Raw genomic sequence first — 18,846 nt, 5'->3', positions numbered from 1 at the left:
CAACAATGTCATGTACAAACCGAGGCTTATGGAGATATTCGCTGTTGATCCTCATTCCTAAGCCTTCCTGGTCTAATAGCTTCAATTTTTCATGTAAGCATACAGTAATTAGCATTGTTGAGATTGTCTCCTTCTTCAGCTCATTTATGATAATGTTTTTTCCACTTGTAAATAATTAAAATTTATGAAGCCGGAACTATCACAAATGCTGCGTCGAAGTGAGTCTGAGGAGCTGTGCACAGGTGCACGTTAGGTAAACGTAAATTTATCACTTTCACATAAATGATAAAAAAAAGTTTTTCAGTCGTCACCCGCGTGCTACACGCACCACGGTCTTAATGTGAAGTTCGTTTAGACCTTCACTGCAATCATTACCGTATGCACTCAATCCTCTTAATAGAAACAAAGGAAATAGCTTCGTTCAAACGGTCTGGATTGAATGATTGAGATCTTTGCTTGTTCACTAGGCGATATCAGGCCACTCGAATCAACTTTCACATGCCGCCCTATTGACTTTGCTACTCAGCAGTAGGGGCGGAGCACTCTAAGCTGGCCGCCGGTTGGCTTAGCAGAGAACTGTTGTGCCAAATTCACAAACATTTGTGAAAGCTTTCCTAAGTGAGAGGAGAAGATAGAAAGAACAACACGCGATGCGACTGAATGAAGTGAGTGACGCCATTTCACCCCTGACTGATGTTAGTCTGGCGTTTAGAATAAGCCTCTCCAGCTAAGAAAACAAAATCTGCCGTGTGCTGTCGCTTTTCTTTCTCATCTGGTGTTCTCATGGCCGTGGCCGTGTTACTTGCTGTGCGCTTGCAAATAAAAAAAAACGTAGTGACTGCTTTATGTGCTCCATACTGCACATTCTTTATTTTTTTTTACCAGAACGACGTGTCTCGAGTGATATATCTCACTGTGGCTGTAGAAATATACGAGTGCGCGGAGTGCTTGTCGTTGTGTTAGCGTGTGCTTTCCCAGAGCCTATGGACTGGACGCAACCGAAGCCTTACATATTACTTAACTGTTAATTATTTAATACCTTAAGAGCGCATCTTCTATGCATTACTCCATAAAGAGCCTGAACGAGGGAAATATTACACGTCCTGACAAGCACGAATAAATGCAGCGGTATGCCGCGGAACGCTGAAGGGTGTAGTTCATTTTACACCGAAGGCACGTTAAAATTTAGTGCAATGAAAATTTCGCGTCATTTAACGTTCTATATATTTGACCGCAGGCGCCTATGGGAAGACACAATGCTGATCTATTGCACGATGCTTCATGGCGGCATAGATCTCTGTGGTCCATTTGAATCGAGAGGTATATACTAGCCCAACAAATTTTGTGTGCTCAAAAGTTCCTACCTACGCAGAAGAATATGCATTTGTTTTTATTTAATACAATTGGTTACAAGATAATTCATGCGATAATTAATCACTCCGTAAATACATCTTTTTTTACACCACCACGCTTGTTTCAGCAGTGAACTTTCCGAGCGATGCTGATGCGTGTTTTGTTCGGCCATATTGGGTATTTTTGATCATCGTATTGACTTACCGCTTCGTACTGTACGATTCCCGTTTGTCTTACGCACATGTCCGCTCATACCGTGAGCCGCAAGATGGGCAAAACCGTGGGTACATACACTACGTCGTTTCGACTTACTGCTGCAGCAACAAGTTTTGGTAATTAGAAACGTTCAGTCGTTGTTTCGTTGTTTCATTTCTCATGGAGTTGTGGCTTGTGTCCTATCGGCCGTAGAATCCTGTTCCACGGAATACGTGCTAAGCATGTAAAAGGTGCAGTCGACCAATTCTTGAGCAGTACCGTGCGGTGGCGCCGACTGGCCGGCCGTTGAGCGCTTTTTAACACCGCAAGGTGACGAGACCAGCAAGAGTAGCGCATGTACAAAAAGTTCCCTGGAAGCAGCTATGTTTTAGCTGAACATTTAGCAAAGTTGTATAGTTTTTGTTTGTTTGTTTTGTTTGAATGTTCACTTTGTATTGCTTTAGCATCGTCGGAGACTTGTTCTTTTATCTTCCCCAGCTACCATTTGTATAATTTCTTGGTACTCCTTTTTTGCTACTTCACACAGTCATTTTGTTTCCTTTATCGCGCTATTTATATGGATAGATATTTGTTATTTCATCTTTGCTCACTAACAATGTATAATTTCTTTTAACTCATTTCTTTTTTGCTCATTCCCTGTATCTGCCCCTCCCGCAATACTCCTTCAGGGCCCTGTGAGGTAACTGAATAAATAAATAAATGTCTCTGATAAGCCGGGGAGCTTGCACGGAGTTAATCGTGCCAGGGGCCGCGTCCTGCTCGTGCAAAGAGCCTAGCAGACGAAACTTGTGCTTCCAATGAACTTGGTGCGCATGCACTACTCTTGCTGATATCGTTGCTTATAATAATAATAATAATAATAATAATAATAATAATAATAATAATAATAATAATAGTGGTGGTGGTGGTGGTGGTGGTGGTGGTGGTGATGCACATATACATGGATGCGTCGATTGAGGTGGAACACACCTCAGGTTCGCTGCTCGTCCTTCACAGAGTGGAAAGGCTGAAGAGTTTTGTATTCGGGCAGTGCGATATTTTCAGCAGAAGTAGGAAAACATGTGGGAGACTACTCCTCCTAGTCTTATAAATTAGGCACCTCAAATTGCATATCCTAACTGCTGCATATTAACGCGAATCTCACTGCTAACAGCTGGTGAAATTACGAAGAGTGGACATCACAAAGCATTCAATACATTTTGATCAATATTCCCGTGGTTCAACATCTTCTGGTGTTATCCTCTTGGGGGATCTCAGCGAAAAAGTTGAAAAAACCATACATTAGTGCAAAGAAGAAAGTAACTAGATCGTTGTATGTTTGTGAAGGCGTCAACAGGTGCAGTTTGTAGCGCCGAAATTCAAACTCCCTATTGATAAAATAGAGCCGATTTCACAAGGTGTTTCTGCTGTAGTAAAATATTTAGAGTCCCTCATTTCCTATTTTAGAGCACATCAGACGATGTATATGGGATCAACTTGGAGATATTTTGAAAATCATAGGAGACCAAGTCAATAAAATGCTTGTTGTCTTACCTTAATGATAATGCAGTGAAATTGATTGTATAATGATCGTAGCTAAAAGCATACTTTGTCTGTAGTCGTGGTTCCCCAGGAGCCCCAAAAGGCCTAATGGGTTGGTTGGTACTTTGTCATAAATGCAAACTGGACATTAAAGTGTGGCCAGCTGCAACAAAAGTTTTCTGTGTAAGAGCTAAAGAAACAAGATTTCCTGCTTAGTTATACCAACGGAACAATTCAAATTTAGCATTCTAATGTTACTTTCAAGTACACATCTACCAAGAAGAGTGTCAGCTTGGCAAACAGCCACAACTTTCCACAAGCACACGCAATGTAAAGCTGTTCCTGTAGTATGCGTAGAGGCCACTCAAGGCTGAGTTGATAACGTCAAGCGATGACCTGCAAGGCTGTCGTAGTTCCCTGTCTGTCCGGAGTTCCTGTGTTCTGTCGAGAACAACTTGTGGGTAGTTTTTTTTTTCTACTAGCATTGCTTTAAGGTCAATAAGTGGTAGATATAATCGTTGTCTTCGATGCAGATCTTGCTTATTCCTTTCGCTTGTCCGACAAATATTCACCGCCTGCAGTGTCGCGGCAGATGACTTATTTTGTTATAGCGCAAGCTTGACAAGGACAAAAGAAGGCACATCTGACACACACAGCGCTTAGCTCTTTTGATGATAATGAAATGGAAGTTTTACTGACGCATGCATCGCCGAATGCGTCTGGCTTCTATTATCAAGCGCGTCATTTCATACCTGCTTCTACTCATGATCACTGTTTCTTTAAATCTTGGTTTGCACTTGCATCTCTGGCAATGGATGGCAAGAAAGCCGTCAGCGGCCACTTTGTTAACTTTGTTACTATGTTCTCGTAGCCTGTCATTTATGCATCGACCTGTTTGACCGATGTAGGATTGTCCACAGCTGAGAGGAATACGGTATACCACGCCGGCGATGCAGTCAAGGAATTTGTTTTTGGCGTGCCTCATAATCAGAAAGTGGTTTTGGCACGTAAAACCCCATAATTTTTTTTAATTTGTTTTTATGTTCTTTTTCACATGCGCTACGTGGGATTCTTTCCGGCCTTGTGGTTTTACAGAGGCTGACCAATTTATTAGGTGCCAAAAACACAACGTTAATGCCGCTCCTTCCAGCAATCTTCTTTATTCTATGGGAGAATCCGTGTATGTAGGGGATGACGGCAACCTTTCCTTTGTTCATGTCAGTGCTCGACACGTGCACCTGCTCCGAACTGCTTTGCTGCGCCTTCTTAAGCAGTCCTTCTGCGACTGACACAAGCACGTGGCTCGGGTAACCAGCGCAGCTTAAACGCGAGGCTTGCCGTTCGAAGCTATCGTACATTGGGTGTTGGCATGATTTTTTCAGTGCTTCGCTGAAACACATCTTCGCGATTCCCCTCTTCACAAGCTTTGTATGCGCGGAATGAAATGGTAAAAGTGGCTTACTTGCCCTAGGTTCGTAACACCAGCAGGTTTCGTTATCGGTGAGCACAAACTTAATGTCAAGGAATCTAATCCTCCCGTCACATGGCATTTCAAAGGTCACTTCTAGTGGATTTAGACAGTCACGAATAGTGGTAAAAACAGAAGCACATTCCTTAGTAAAACAAGCAGATGAACAGTCAATTAAAACCAAAAAGTCGTCAACATATCTAAAAAATTTTACAACCTTAGATTCGTGAAGGCGCTGTGACAGGTCTCTGTCAAGTTTGGCTAAAAAAAGATTACTTAGCATTGGTGCTAGGCAAGAACCTATACACACTCCTTGTTTCTGCAGATACAGGGTACCTTTGTTCTCGATAAACGTAGATGACAAATAAAACCTAAGTAATTCTAAAAAATTGTGAATGGATGTACCTGCTTCCGTGCTAAACCTAATGGCACCATATGTATCTATGCAACTGTCAATACAGGTTAATAATTCTGATTGTGGCAGAGAATAATAAAGGTCTTTAAAATCAGCAGAGAAGGCCTTTAACCGTTGATTTTCGTGAGCTCTTACAAAATTTAAAACCTCCTCAGAACTCTTTGTCAGGAAAGGGTCGCTGATGTCTAACAGGTTTAGTTTCTCTTGAAGGTACATGGCGACAGGTTTCTGCCACGTGTCCCTCTCAGAAACTATCACCCTGAACGGTACACCTTCTTTGTGAGTCTTAGCGCTGAAAAATACTTCCAGACACTCCTTCTTGCTTTTTTCGATGCTGTTCATCACGCCTTGCAAATTCATCTTTTTACACAATTGTTTTGCTCTTGCTCTGACCTTATTGCAAGAGACGTCATTTCTTTCATTAAAAACTGCAGATATAGCATTTATAGCTTTCTCATTGAATTCTTCATGCGAAAAAACTGCGAAGCCACCTTCTTTATCAGCTGGCAACACACACAGATCATGCTGTAACAAGTATGATTCTACGTGTTTCACAGGTAATTTCTGACGTGCAGGCTTACAGCTTTTTAAGGCGTCGACACCTTCGGAGTTGATCCTCGTGGTCTCGTCCTCTGGAGCACGTCGGGAAACCTGACGCACAATAGATAAAAGTTCAGGTTTTTTCTTCGGGGGTTGCAGCGCAAACTTTGGTCCGAGCCCCAAGACATCACGTACAGGTTCAGGGAGGCAGAGTCCTTCGGGTGTATGTAAGTTGCAGGTCGCATTCACGCGAACTTTGCTCATTGAAGTTCATAAGCACTTCAGTGAGCAATCATGAATCAGAATTCATAATTTGTACACCATTTCTCAAAAACATATCGACACCCAGCTCAGATTGTTGCACGTTCGCACTCTCCACAACATCACTTGCCAGTTTGTTCCATAGATCAATTACATTAGGAAAAAAAGAGTACTGATATACATCCGTACGTGTATTACTAGGTTGTAGTGCCCTGCTATGCTTTTTTTGCGAACTCCGTCTTAGAGGCACTTTCACATAATGTTCTTTATTTATTTTTAATGCCCTTTGCATCATCTGGAAAAAAGTTTGAGTCGATGTTTTATTCTTCTCATTTCCAGCGTTTCTAATTCACACTGCTCTATCATCTCTGTAACCGAGTCAGTACGGCGATACTTGGAGCATATAAAGTGGGCTAAAATCCGCTGAATCCGTTCCACCTTCTTTTTTAAGCATTTTTGGTGAGGGCTCCACACAGCATTCGCATATTCTATAACTGGTCGTATAAACGTTTTGTACGCGACCAAGTTAATTTCTTCAGTCGCATCTGGAAGATTTCTCCTAAGAAAGCAGAGCTTTTGGTAAGCCTTCGAACAGATATTCTCAATATGAATACGCCAGTCTAGATTATGCGTCACTGTCACCCCTAAATATCGGGAACTCTGTACCTCGACCAAGGCATTTTCTCCTATATTATATTCAAATCTGATAAAGTTCTGGTCTTTACTTACATGGGTGTATGCAGATTTTTAAACATTAATTGCCATGCCCCAACTTTGGCACCACGAGTTTAATGATTGCAGGCATCTGTTTAGTTTATTCTGATCTTTCGCGCAGGTTACACGCGTGTAAATTAAACAGTCATTGGCAAATAGTTAAATTTTTACAGGCGGATCAACATTAGAAGGAATATCATTAATACACAATAAAAACAATAGCGGACTTAAAACAAACCCCTGCGGCACTCAAGACACAACTTCACACTTCCCCGATTCACTTTTCCTGATTGTGACCATTTGATAACGGTTTGTTAAATATGCCTGAATCCACAATACTATATCTTCCCGAATTCCTAGGCTTCTCAATTTGGAAATCAGTTTATGATGTGCATGTTTATTAAATGCCTTCGCAAATTCAACTCATACAGCATCTATCTGTTGGCATTCATCAATAGCTTTACAAAGGTCACGTACAGTTTCGGGTAACTGTGTCACTGTCGAAAGGCCAGATCGGAATCCGTGCTTAACTGGGCATAATAAATCGTTTTTTTTTTCTAGAAAATACAGACTATGTCTAGCTATCGCATGCTCTAGGACTTTACAGCACGCAGAAGTGAGCGAGACTGGTCTATAGTTGTTTGCACATAGCCTATAGCCGCCATTAAATGTCGGAATGACGGTGGAATCGCACCAGTCCTGAGGTACAGAATGATCCCGCAAAGATGTTTCGAATAAAAGCTGCAAATAATACGACATCTATTCAGCGTACCATTGAGGGAATGCCGTTGGTATTTCATCTGGGCGACACGATTTTTTCGCGTCCAACGTGAGCAAATGTTGGAACACGCCCTCCCTTGTAATGCGTAGGTCTTCCATTGGGTATTGTATTGCGCAGACTAAAGGATCATTGTCACCACATGTCTATCATTGGTGAAAACTGATTGGAAGAATTGATTAAGTTCATTTGCAATATCTTTTTTTTCTGTCACGACTACGGCGCCATCCGCTATCTGTTCTATTTCATCCTTTCTATCTGTGAACTATCGCCAAAGCTTTTGCGGTAAGCATTTGAGGAACTTTTTAAGCGTTTTATCGAAGAATGTTTTCTTAGGCTCCACCAATGCAGATTTCAGCATTTGTTTGGTGATTGAAAGTTCTGTTGCCCAGCTTTTTTCTTCCTTGATCTTTTTATCTTACGCTTAAGATGTATGATGTTCCTTGTAATCCATGGATTTCTTTGCTTTGATTTCTTTATACCTGTGGGGACAAAATGTCGTCAGAAATATGTCGTCAATGTAACTCTGATAGGTATAGGGTTTTAAAGGGCAGAATGTTTAAATGCCCTTTTCAAACTGCTCCATGAACATGTCCGCCTATGTGGGAGTGAATGATGTTCCCATGCTAGTGCCGAAAGTTTGCAAGTATTGAATAGAACCTAACTTGAAATAGTTGAGCGTGAGAAGTAATCTAAGAAATGGCAAGTTAACTTCAGAAGCGTGCGCTTTAGGATAGACTGCGATAAATTTAAAAACGGATTCAATTCTTTAGCGATGGGTATGTTGGTGTAAAGGGCAGAAATATCTAAAGTGACTAGAATAGCGCAGTCGGAAAGGGTTTGGCCAGCGTTTATGACATCGATATTTCGAAGTAAGAGCGGCATGTTTTAAATAAAAGATGGGATGGTGGTGGGAATGTTTGACAGGTGGTGATTTATGAATTTAGATAGTAACTCGGTAGATTTGTTGTTATCAGACACTAAAGGCCGACCTGTGATTTCTGCTTTAAATATTTCTACTATAGGAGCCTTCTGTATTTTAGGAAGAAGATAAAAGTGGCCTGCTCAATAGTTCTTGCTCATCGTGAAGCGATATTCAGATCGCGTGATTATTTGCCCGGACAGGAGGTCTGCTATTGTGTTTTGCACAATATTGCTGTAGTCTGAGGTTGGGTTAGTGTCCGGATTTCTGCAATGGGTGTTGTGACCTGGTAGGCCAGATTCTACTTTTCTGTAGGCCAGATTACGATACCACCGCCTTTGTCTGGTGGTTTTATTGCAATATCATTTCTTTGCGCGAGTTCTTTAAGGATTTGGTGCAGTGCGGGTGGTAAATTTTTGCGTTTCGGCAATGCTGCGTTCACTCTAGAATTTATTTGCCGTAAACTTTACGTATAAATGAAAGTCTGGGCACTGTTCGGCTTCCAGCGTCCACGTGATAGGTGGTCTAAGAGAGTCTCTATTAGGCTTTTCAACGTCTGGCCTATCGAAAAAGAACTTGAGGCGCGTGGGTCTTAAAAGCTCTGGTATATCCTTCTGGAGTTCGTGTTCGTTTACTGAGTTTACGTCTCTTTTTTTCGGTTGATTAGTAATTATCGTAAGTTGTTCATTGCAGTGTTCTTCGAGAATATAAATTAAAGAAAACAATACATTTTCTAGGATAGCACTCCACTTCAGCAAGAGCCTGGTGGGTAAAGAGCCGAGGCCACATCCAACCACAGCTGTGATACCTTATGGGATTTTCCTCTGTTTAATGGAGCTAGTGTCAGCTTTGAGGTGAAATCGATAATTTCTATATTTGGCAGCGTCTTTACGGGAGTGGCGGAAAGAGCGAGCTTTGTTGTTGCGTGTGCTATCATAATTGCGCGGTAGTAATTTCTGTTAAGTTCGGGCAGACCTCTGGGCCGAAGCATCTGTAGGGGCTGTCTTTTAACGCTATATTCTCTTGACCACGCCTGCACCGATGTCGGTCTCTGTATCTGTAGGCTTATTAGTGTATGGAGCTGTTTTCGTGAAAGCTTCGCGGATGGTGGTGGGATTCCGTATGAGCGCGTGTTGTTCAGGTGGTGTTGGGTCTGCCTCCACCGTCTTCATAGGTGCTTCTTGGGTTCTAAGTTTCATGCAACGTACATAGGAGCTGGTGTTGAAGATATCAGGCGTGTGTTTTTTTGTTGTAGCTAACTGCGGCGGGGTAGCTTTACTGGTGTCGTTGGTTGCGTCGAATGAAATGAGTTCATGATGTTAGCAATTACCTTTGGCGCCCAGGTCCAGCACTCAGGTCCGAAGTATTGGGAAACAGGCCCCGTACGTCTGCTAGCCACAGAGTTAGTATACTTTGCTAGCTGCTTCGTGCGCTTTACCAATTACGTTGCGCGCCCATGGTCTTATTTTAATGCGACGTATCCTCCGAGTCAAGTCGCTTTCCTTTATCTCGTGGGCTACCTCAACAGGCTGAGCCTCGATGCGTTCTACCTGCGCTCGAAGAAGACCGCAATTGCTTGGCCAAGCTGAAGGCGCAGTTGTAAAATCTGCTGTTTGCATTCTAGTATTTAACAGTAGTTTCAGTGGTAATTTTGCTCTCATTGTCGAAAGGACTTTGAAAATGTTTTTGTCACAGACAGTTTCTCCCATTTCATTGGTATTGAAAAGGTAATCAACTCTCTCAAAGTGTCTTCCTCTTGTTCAGATAGCATGAATTAAAAATTTGTAAAAAAAACAAGTAAATGGTAAAATTCTTTCCTTTGTAAAAGTTTCAACAATCATTCTATCATAGTTCCTTACCTTCGGCCTGGAAGATTGGGAAGGTGGTTCCTTTTCATAAATCTGCTAACACGTTCTGTCCGCTTCACTACCATCCAATTTCATTAAAGAGAATTTCCTTCTAAAATTATGGAGCATATACTGTATTCTAGCACATTTAACTTCTTAGACAGAAGTAACCTCTTCACCAATGCTCAATACGGTTTCCGCTCATCCTACTGACGTGACACAAAACTATGCTTTTCACATATCGCTTTTACGCCGTGCCGGATAGAAGTTACCAAGCTGTCTGCATATATCAAGGGTTAGCCAAACTATTCGATAAAGTCTTATGTTCAGAATCTCAGCAATAAGCCTGGATCATGAACTACGAAAATTGTTAGAATATTTTCATTCCAATCGGTGTCAGTGAGTTACGATGAGCTGTCATGATTCTTAACCAACAATTTCTAACTGGCTGCCTCATGACGTAATTTTAGGCCTATTCTTTTTTTGATTGACAATTATGATTTAACAAGCTGTCTTTCTTCTAATACTCTCCTTTACGCCGACGATTGCATTTACACCGAAACATTAGCATTGAGTACGATGAACATATATTACAATAAGACTTATTTTCTATATTGCGTTGGTGCGACAAGTGGCTTATGTAATTAAACAGTGATGATGTCAAATTAATGCATGTTTGGTCGCACAAACGAACGCTGCTCGGTTTATAAGCCTAAACGTACCACGCTTGGACAATTTTCGGGATATTGGTATCTCGGAATTGATATAACATCTCATCTGCATGAAAAACTGACATTACTGTAATAGTTATTAAGGAAAATTGAATGCTAATATACATATATTGAAATTTCAGTAAGTCTCCTGCAAAACTAAAATTATCTTTTTGTAAAACCTTTCTGTGCCAAGATTTAGTATATGTCGCTGTTTGTGATCCTGAACATGATAACCGTATTAGGGCACCTAAACCGATGAAGAACATCACTCGTTTCATACTGGTCAATTGGTTCCGTATTTATTTATTTTTATATATATATATATATATATTTATTTATACCTCACAGGCCCCTAGAGACATTTCATGAGGGGCAAAGTACGGTCAAATATTACAATGTACAATAATTTGGTGGGTACCTTGCAGAGCTTTTTGGCGTCAGACCGGACTTTTTCCGCCGAAATTCATTGTGGTTGTCAAAGACAGAGCCAATAGCCTCCGACGCCTTCTCTTGCTACGTTGATTTACGCATAGCCGCGAAACCTCCCCTTTTATCTGCCAGTAAGAAAGTGAGAGACTTGCCCTTGAATTGCATAACTTTCCCAGTTAGATTGTGGTATAATGTTTACAAGCAGGGATAAGGTGCGCCAGAAAGGCTGGCCGAGGTTTCGATAAGAGGACCTATCTTCGTCAAAAGCGGCCTCGTCATACTCGGCATGTACGTTTTAAAGGGTTAGTGGAGTGACGTCACGCGTGGTTGTTGTCGGTGGCGGCTGGTTATAAAGGGAGAGACTTCAGAGATAATAAGCGCTGTCGCCTGACATTTGTGAACATGGTTACCAAGACGAGGGGACAAGAAGGCTACATGAATACCTCAGCATGCATTGCCACAAGTAAACTTAAGAAAACTTGCATGGCTGCTTGCTGATCAGTCTTCGTGGAGGGAATACAATAAGCTGGGACTTGAAGCTTTAATACTGAAATGACACTGACTGTACCTGTTCACATATTTCCATTGGTGACGTGATGGTTCCAAAAATTGCATCCACTACGTTTTGCCCCTCGAGATGTAGTCGCGCTTCTATCGGACGACAATATTGATGTCGCATCTCACTAGCTTGTACTCGCATTGCAGCCTCGCCTTCATGGACTTATAAATTAGCCTTGGCGAAAAATTGCCGCAGAGTGAGAGGAGGAACGCAAACGTGGGTTCCCAGGGGAGGCTGAAGCACAGCGCGCCCAGCGCCTAGTAGATCCTGCTTTGCGACAGCCAGATTTTGAGGAAAAATGGTCTAAGCATAATGCATATGGCGAATTAGCCCGAGAAGCAGCTTAGATAAAGCAAAGGAAACGGGAAGAAAAGGCTTTCTATGGTTTAATGCGAACGTTCTTTCGTCTGATCAACCAAATAATCGAAAATATTTATTTTCAAATTACTTTCGGGACCACTGCAGGTATTGCGGCTGACAGTCACGCTTCACATTTCTGATTTAGCGTATTATGAGTGAAGAACAAAAGAAAACAATTACGCGAGAGATAATGTGACGAAGACTGCTGACTGAAATATTTCAGGACACAATAACTGTTTTTTCCAGCGTCAGCCGCGCCTTAATATAAAAGTGAAAGAATACTTTTCAAAGATAATTTTATCCAATAATCTAGACAATACGCACACAAAGATGTTTTACCGGTCCGAAAAAAATCAGAGTGAATTAGGCAGGATGCGTGTCATACCTTAGTACGGTACCAGTTTTTTTTTTCTTCTTACAAATTGGTTGAATATCGCTGGGGAAGCCGGCATAGTGAAAAGCGGCACCAATTTCTGCGGTCTTAATTTGGTGTTGTTCGACGCAAGAACGCCATTTTAGGAACTCAAGGATATGCCAGTTCACTTGTAAACAAGGCAAAAGGTTACAGTAAATTTGTGCGCGAAGCCAATAACACCCAGAGGTGGAAGCAACAATTAGGCTCACATTAAACCGAATCTATTTTGGCGCCAACGGATTTGCCCGAATAGATCAGCAGGGGCACAATAACAAGCAAACGAATTATTTTTATTTTTATTTTATTTATCTATTTCGTTATAGTATACTGCTGTCATGAAGTGTCATGCAGGTGGCAAATTGTTTATACAATTGCCCAGTTTTTGGCACGAATGAAGCCACACGGTACACAAGCACACAAACTGGATAATACAAAGCAAACATATTAGTTTAACTAGAACCACCAATGCAAACCGATGCAACTTGCCCAGATAAAAAATACCGCTCATAGGAAGTTACAAAAAAATACAGCTCAAACGAGTTCAATACACATGACAGCAGGAAGATGCAAAAATAAAGGAACCCTCCCCCGAAATACGTCTGGTGTACAAATGCAACGTTTTGCAAATTATGAAATAACAGTGCATCAATAAAAGGTTTAGATTCCAAAAAATTGAAAATGCTAAAATAGTAATAAATCAAGTAAGGCATTTTCAGAAGCACATGCAGATTCTGATGAAACCAAATTCTTAGGCAGTTAATTCCGATCAGTAACAGTTCGCAGGAAAAATGAGTACTTGAAAAGGTTTGTGCGCGTTTGATACAGAAGTAGACTGTAAGGATGCCAATTTCCCGACAAGCGAGACAAGAAGGGCTGAATATATGCGCGCGCGTTCACATGCAGTTTATTGTGATGAAGGAAAAATAAAAATTTAAGTCTCGCTATTCTCCTTTGGTGCCGTAAAGTTAGCATCATATTTACCAGCATTATGAACGACGGTGAATCTGTTTATATTTGTTAAATATAAAGCGCACTGCCCGCCACTGGATCATATCGCGCCTATGCATATCTTTTTGACAGGGGGGATTCCGAACTACACTCGCTTGTTCAACTTCAGGCAAATCAAACTTTTGTCGGCAACAAGTTTTGCATTGGATGGTGCTTTTTTATTTTGTGTCTAAGTAAGCCAAGTTTCCGAGTAGCTGTCGTAGAAATGTTTTCGATCTGGGAGGACCATATAAAGTTGTTAGTGATTGTCAATCCCAAATATTTGTATTCAGTGGCTTCTGTTACGGTGTTGATGTTATTTTATACGTGAATAAAACATGTTTTTGTTTCATTAGCTAGGCGTAGCAACAGAGGTTCCTCCGATCTTGTGCCACTTGGTGCACCATTCGTGAATTTTCGCTACGCTACAGCCTAATGAAATCTGGTTGTCCCGGGACGTACCTTTTTTGAAAATCAAACAATAATCAGCTAACAACCTAACTTGAGCATCAGGAGACACAGTAGCGGTGATATCGTTCACATACATGAGAAATAGAATCGGTCCCAAGACGCTTGCCTGAGGCACGCCAGACGTAACTGTCAAACGGGTGGACGAGCACCCATTGACATTCAGAAACTGCGTCCGGTTGGCCCACCACTGTTTGATCCAATTGATAATAAAAGACGGTGGGTCAAATCTGTGAAGCTGGTAAGAAGTTTACTCTCGAATACACGATCAAAAGCTTTGTTGAAATTGAAAAAGAATAGATCAATCCGTCCGGCCGAATGAAAGGTTGAAGCGACTTCATGAATCGCAGTAGCAAGCTTTGTGATTGTTGAAAGGTTTTAGCGAACTCAACGCTGGTGATAAGATAGAAGTCTATAACATTCAAGGAATTCGGTTATGAAATGTACGAGAGTGTGTTCAAGTATTTTGCAGCACCATGAAGTCAGGGATACTGGGCGAAACTTTTCTCTTCGTTAGCGCTCTACTTTCTTCGTGAAGTGCCACTACAGGTAAATAAAAAGAGCAATCTTAAGTTGTATTCGATGGCAAATTGCACAAATTCGCACTAATACAATGTAATGAAAAACAGGTTATAATAGGAGAGGGAGCTTAAGAACCCACAAAGAAAGTAATAAAGAACGGTCTGAGCTTGCCCTGCTGTCATGAATTTAGTGTGTTTGCTCCAATCTATATAAATATTTGTTACATCATGACTATATTGAGTTTAAACAGAAACCAAAACGCTCCTCTACCCCCTCTTGATAAATTAGCTAGCCTATGTTGGCTCGAATATAAAGCAATGCTTTGAAATATTCTGCGTAACACAAATATACCGGGGCTGCTGTTTTAGAGCAAATTTTAAGAGAGTAGGATATTCATCTTCATTTTATCTTCTACAGAATATCTGTAATGCTCTTTATTTTGAGAAATGAAAATAGATATAAACTCAAGGCATGCTGTACTAGTATAAATAAACGAGTTTCCTTTTATCGCCACTTTTAGGGCAAACGTATGTGCAGGCTTCAAATGCACATCTAAATGTTTTTGTTTCATACTGCAGAACCGACGGTTTCCTTAAGTAAGCAGCACGAAAATTTATGTATATAGAACGGTTCTAGTATGACGGTTGCGGTTTCGCCCTCATACCAGTGAATAATGATAGAAGCACTAATGCTTGTGTAGTAACAGCAGTACTCAGCACGCACAAATAATTTCTACGAACGCCCGCCCCTCAAAGGCATCTTGAGCCTCGATCCTGGCCTGAAATGTGGAGCACATGGCTCGTTTATTGGCTGATGCTCTCTCTCTGTGGTCCACTGCTGGGTGTTCCATAGCTCTAATGGGCAGCATGGTTATGAATCCAATCTCTCGGATAACCGCAGTTATCTACTGTTGCTTGATTGATATAAAAGAAACCACTTAAAGCAAACCTTATTCGGAAGAATTTTCACTATATATGAATAAAGGATTGCTTTGATGTGTCACCGAATAAAATGACAAAACTACGCATGAATAAATATCTTATTACCACCTAGATTACGTCGGCCAAAGATGCTCGCAAATAAGTTCTTCCCATATATTGAAAATAAAGCTTTTTCATAACTACGTCCGTCTTTAAAAGTGAGAAAGCTTCAGTGTTTTCAATTCCAATGATCTTGTGGTTACGAATCGCCGATTGCAGGACCACTGAGAGATGGCGCAGGCGTATGCCGCAATTCATGACACGCTTTTGTGAGAGTAATTATTCCATCATGTGCGCATCAGCTGGATCGAATGCTGTAATTATGGCCCTGACTACGTGAACGTGTTCTCTCTATCTGCCCCAGTGCCGGGCAGAGACAGTTGGTGTGCCTCGCAAGGGCTCTGCTGCGAAAACCGCGAATTCTTGTCCTGGACGAAGCCACGTCGCACATGGACGGCAACACGGACAGGCTGGTACAGAGGACATTGCGAGAGGGCTTCAGCGAGTGCACGATGCTCACCATCGCTCACAGGCTGGACACCGTGCTGGACCACGACAAGTATGCAGCGCTGACACTACACGTCTTATTGCTCACAGTACGGCGGAATAGATAGCAAGGAAGCACGTAGGTAAAAAAAAACGTGGCATTTTGTATAAGTCGGGCCAAAAATTGAAAAATCCACGTGTGCGTGATGAGAATTCATCCAACTTAGTTATTATTGCGCTCCTATTTAGCATCTTGTAGTGTTTCTTAGTATGTGCGGAAATAATAAATAACGAAAGTTAATTATACACACTGAAAGCATTGATTTAAATGCAAAATCATCAATGGAGGGGTGGTCGAGCGCTAGTGAGAAATATCGAAATGTTTTTTTCTCAGGTAATAGCTGCTGAGATATAAATATTTTCGGGATGCAAATAAAGCGTACAAGGTTTCGAAATTTATTACTTGACAACGCGTTTACAAGCAGCGACATTAGTGCCCTGGAACACACTGCCAACGATATATCGACACTGTGTGGCGTTGCCTCCTGTTACTCAGTCCATGTTCAGTCGTACTGTCCCGACCAGGATACCAAGACACCATAGTTAATTGCAACCAAATTCAGTGTCCCGAATAATACAGATCCGTTGCTGTCCTATTGTCAGCAGCAGCGGAAACGCCGCACCGCTGTATTGGGATGACGTGTCCGGTCAGCGCGCTAGGGCTTGACGACTGCTGCTACGGCAGCATTGACATCGCTTGGTCGGCCTCAGAGCACGTGACGTTGGTGGAGAGCGATTGAGAACTCGCCGAACCTAATACCTTTTGCTAACGCTTAGAACACTACTGAGCAACCCGAAGCAACCATGATTGACTTAGCATAAGAGAGTTGCTAGTACAATGCGAGTGAAATTTAGTAATTGTATCCAACTCGTCCGGGATTTTTCACAAAAGGGTATAATCTGCGTAATAATACTAAGAACGTGGTTAACATATTCTCGCGTGTATAGAACAATTTAGAATATGTAGTTACGAACAGCGAACGTTCTTAGAGATGTAAGAGAGATCATCGAGGTTGTGTGAACTTTTTGTTGTCGTCAGGACCCTCGTGGTTCTCTTAGCCTCGCCGTAACATAACCCACGGTAGAAAAAGCACATCGAACTATATTATGACACAAACGGACAGTGTCGTATCGGATACACCAGTTGCGGTAGTATCTTCTATATGTATCTCAAATACTTGTTGACCGAGTATCTTGAATTGCATCAAGTTTAAGTTCAAGTTCTAGTTTATTCATCAACGATGTTAGTTTTACAAAGAATTGTATGCGAAATTAGCACTACACAGGGAGCCGCAAAGTTAGAAACTGTCAGGGGGACTCCCATACACGAACAAAATGAAAAAAAAAAACGAAATAGAACGATACTATTGGAAAGCACTTTTGGCCAGCCTTGCGTACCGTGTCTAGATAGCAGATGGTGCAACGGCGCTCCGTTGTGAAGAGGACGGGACCCCGTACCTCCACCAAATGTCACTTTAGATAAAGTGGAGATAAATGGTTTTCAAGCGTACTTACGATATTCGAAGCATAAAGGGAAAAGAAGCCCTAATTTAATGGGGTTTTCATAAGTTATCACCGGTAATAAATATATTTTTTCAAACACATGGCACCTATGGATTCACAAAGGTGATTTACTGGTACATCGAGAGTAAAAATTTAAAAAAGTTGAAGCTAAGAACCGGAATGCGCAAATTATAAATGTAACGTGATTCTCACAGGATGATTCGTTACTTCACACCTGCACATATCATGGGGTTTTACGTGCCAAAACCACTTTCCGATTATGAGGCACGCCGTAGTGGAGGACTCCGGAAATTTCGACCACCTGGGGTTCTTTTACGTGCACCTAAATCTAAGTACGTGGGTGTTTTCGCATTTCGCCCCCATCGAAATGCGGCCGCCGTGGCCGGGATTCGATCCCGCGACCTCGTGCTCAGCTGCCCAACATCATAGCCACTGAGCAACCATGGCGGGTCAAGCATGGTTAGATTTGGTTGTTTAATAGTAAGTGAACCGCAAAGCCGGTTTACAAAGGCCTTATTTATATGTCAGGCGTTTTAACAGTCTCTATATTGTTTAACAATCGACAATAAATTATATTCCCATAGGCAAACGTTGGTATCAATATTGGAAGTGAGTGTTTTCCTTTTTTTCTACTTAGTTCTGACCATGTGGTTGTTTTAAGTTTGGGCAAATTATATTTGTAATACATATAGGCCATCTACTCACGTAAAGGGTAGTCGGCCTTAACGTTGTTCACAAGATGATTAGGACCTGCACTGTACATTGTATTGCTGTCGTCATAGCGCTGAACACGCGTCTTTACTTTTTTCGCAGGATCCTAGTCATGGATGGAGGCCACGTTACCGAGTTTGGACCCACACTTGAGCTTGCATCAAATCCGTGTTCTCATTTTCACACCATGCTGAAAAGAGCAGGACTTACAGCGGAAGATGTTCGCTTTGTTTCGGAGCCGGCGAACACGGTTAGCACTTACATGTAAGTCTGCTGACTGAGGCAAGATATGAGCCCACATACAGACAGGAAATGATAACTGGAAATAACAAAACGATGAGTTATGCAAAAATTTCTCTGTACACATTCCGACCGTTGTCAGATTTCTCGCCTAATAATGAGAAGAAATAAGCATGAACAAGGCATTTAAAAATGTCAGCCCCATTCCACTCTGTGAAGGTGCATGACCGAGGAAGCTATGCATAGTGATTACTATATTGAGTGTATGGTGATTACTACATTGATAGAATAAAGACACGTACCTGTGACTTCTTGATTCTGTGCGATCAACCAGTCAAGAAAATTTCCGCTAGTTAT

The 18,846-nt window shown here is 41.6% G+C and overlaps 1 protein-coding gene across 1 annotated transcript in view; it reads left to right on the top strand.

The window, feature by feature from the left end:
• The window catches only part of LOC139047900 (ATP-binding cassette sub-family C member 2-like), a 64,978-nt gene extending 46,426 nt beyond the window's left edge, over nt 1–18,552 (top strand). Inside the window, exons 5-6 of the mRNA XM_070522077.1 lie at nt 15,833–16,027; nt 18,352–18,552. Of these exons, the coding sequence (XP_070378178.1) occupies nt 15,833–16,027; nt 18,352–18,517 (361 nt within the window). The 3' untranslated portion in view covers nt 18,518–18,552. The remainder of the gene's footprint in view (nt 1–15,832; nt 16,028–18,351) is intronic.
• Nucleotides 18,553–18,846: the final 294 nt, after the last annotated feature.

This window comes from Dermacentor albipictus, chromosome 7, assembly GCF_038994185.2.
Source record: "Dermacentor albipictus isolate Rhodes 1998 colony chromosome 7, USDA_Dalb.pri_finalv2, whole genome shotgun sequence".
Lineage (NCBI taxonomy): Eukaryota > Metazoa > Arthropoda > Arachnida > Ixodida > Ixodidae > Dermacentor > Dermacentor albipictus.
This window is presented reverse-complemented; position numbering and strand designations above follow the sequence as displayed.